At 55.7% G+C, this 1696-nt stretch overlaps 1 protein-coding gene across 1 annotated transcript in view; it reads right to left on the reverse strand.

Moving 5' to 3' along the window:
* The window catches only part of ADCY8 (adenylate cyclase 8 (brain)), a 134670-nt gene that overhangs the window by 131356 nt on the left and 1618 nt on the right, over window positions 1–1696 (reverse strand). Inside the window, 1 exon segment of the mRNA XM_009323358.1 lies at window positions 950–1595. Within this exon segment, the coding sequence (XP_009321633.1) occupies window positions 950–1595 (646 nt within the window).

Raw genomic sequence — 1696 nt, forward strand, 5'->3', positions numbered from 1 at the left:
TTGCCCTAGAAAGGCAGTGTTTTCTTGCCTTGCAGGGATGTCGGGAGTTTGGCGCATTCCCACCTTCATGTGGAAGAAGCCAGGTGAGTGTGAAGTCCAGTTAGTCCTGGTTTTAACTCCTCAGACCCGTATCTTGCCTGGTGCCTGTCAGCAGTTTGCACTGCACCACCACTCCCCCATGTAACCGGTACTCTGCCCTAGACATCACTTGTAAGGATGCAGCACAACAATGTTTGCCCTATGACCACCTGCAGAAAAGGCTTCTTGGTGCCCTCCAAAGACAGCCTGGGATCTCACACCAAACCTCCAAGGGGACCTTTTCCCTGATTTCACCGGGGCATTGCTTTGCTCTCCTGGCAAAAGAGCGGCATGGTTTGCTCCTGTTTTCCCATAGCCCAAATCAAGCTGCGCTGCACATATGAAAGTACCAGTCCTCCCAGCAGATCCAGTTAAAAGGCATAGAATCACAGAATCGTAGAATCATTTAAGTTGAAAAAGACCTTTAAAATCATCGAGTCCAACTATAAAACATGAGCAAGTAAAATAAGAGATAAGCAATGGGACAGTTTGGCCGAGACAGAGTCATCTCATGCCATGGACCGCTGCTGGAAGTAAGGGAGGGGAATGATAAATGACCCATCCTCCCCGCTTGCCCCAGGAGCTCCCCCCTTCCCCAAAGCTATTTCAAGGGATAACAGTGAAGTGAGGTGGGACAGAGTGGTCAGGAAATGTCCTCATCCCCAGCTTGAGGTGAAACCATGGGATAGGCAGTGGGGGACTGAGGAGGGAGAGAAGAGAAGGTTGCATTTTGCCTATGGTCTCCCCTCCAGGTAACGAACCTCTGAGCACCTGACTAAACGGGAGAGGACCTTTTGGGACACCCCACACCTCCTCTCACCCAGAGTGATAGAGAAAGAGGAGGGTTCCCACCCTTTCCTCACCACAGTACCTGGTTGAGGGAAGTCACGGCCAACCTGGGGATAACCAGCTGCATGACGAGCTGCAGGACAGAGGTGACCAGCCCAGCCAGGATGGCCCAGGTGAGTGGCAGCGGGAGCATGCTGTAGGTTGCAAAAAGCGTGAAGAGCACATAGCCAATGCCGTCCCCAAGGAGGCCACAGCCCAGGCCGGCTGCCAGGATCTGCGTGGCCATGGCCACCCAAGTGACCACACCGCTGTACTGCAGGTAGGTGTACGAGGTCGTGTCCTTCCTGACCACCACTAAGGCACAGATCACCACCTCGATGCCGGTGAAGAAGCCCAAGAGGATGCCCTTAATAGGGTCCATGGGAGCAGAGGCCAGGGTCAAGTGGAGGAACAGAAGGGTCAGCTTGGTCAGCACGTCCAGGATGTTCATGACCACCTCAGATTTGCGCCGCTGGCCCAAGAAGTAGCGCTGGTAAAGGCGCTCCAGGTCCCGAGACTTGAAGGAGTTGCGGAGAGTGGGGAAGATCACCCCGCGATAGGTATAGCCCCAGTTGAGGAAGAAGTCGGAGTTGCTGGGGGCACAGTCCAGGGGCAGAAAGCCCAGGTCCCCGCTGCTGCTCGTGCGCTCCGGGAAGACTTTGGTGCCTCCGTTGTTGTGGCGCTCGCCACCCAAACTCCGGCCAGCCGACTGTCGCCGAAGGTGGTGGTGGTGGTGGTGGTGCGGCGGGTGGGGGTGGTGGTTGGGGCAGCAGGTCTCCTCGGAGCTGAA

This window comes from Pygoscelis adeliae, unplaced genomic scaffold (genome assembly GCF_000699105.1).
Source record: "Pygoscelis adeliae isolate BGI_AS28 unplaced genomic scaffold, ASM69910v1 Scaffold103, whole genome shotgun sequence".
Lineage (NCBI taxonomy): Eukaryota > Metazoa > Chordata > Aves > Sphenisciformes > Spheniscidae > Pygoscelis > Pygoscelis adeliae.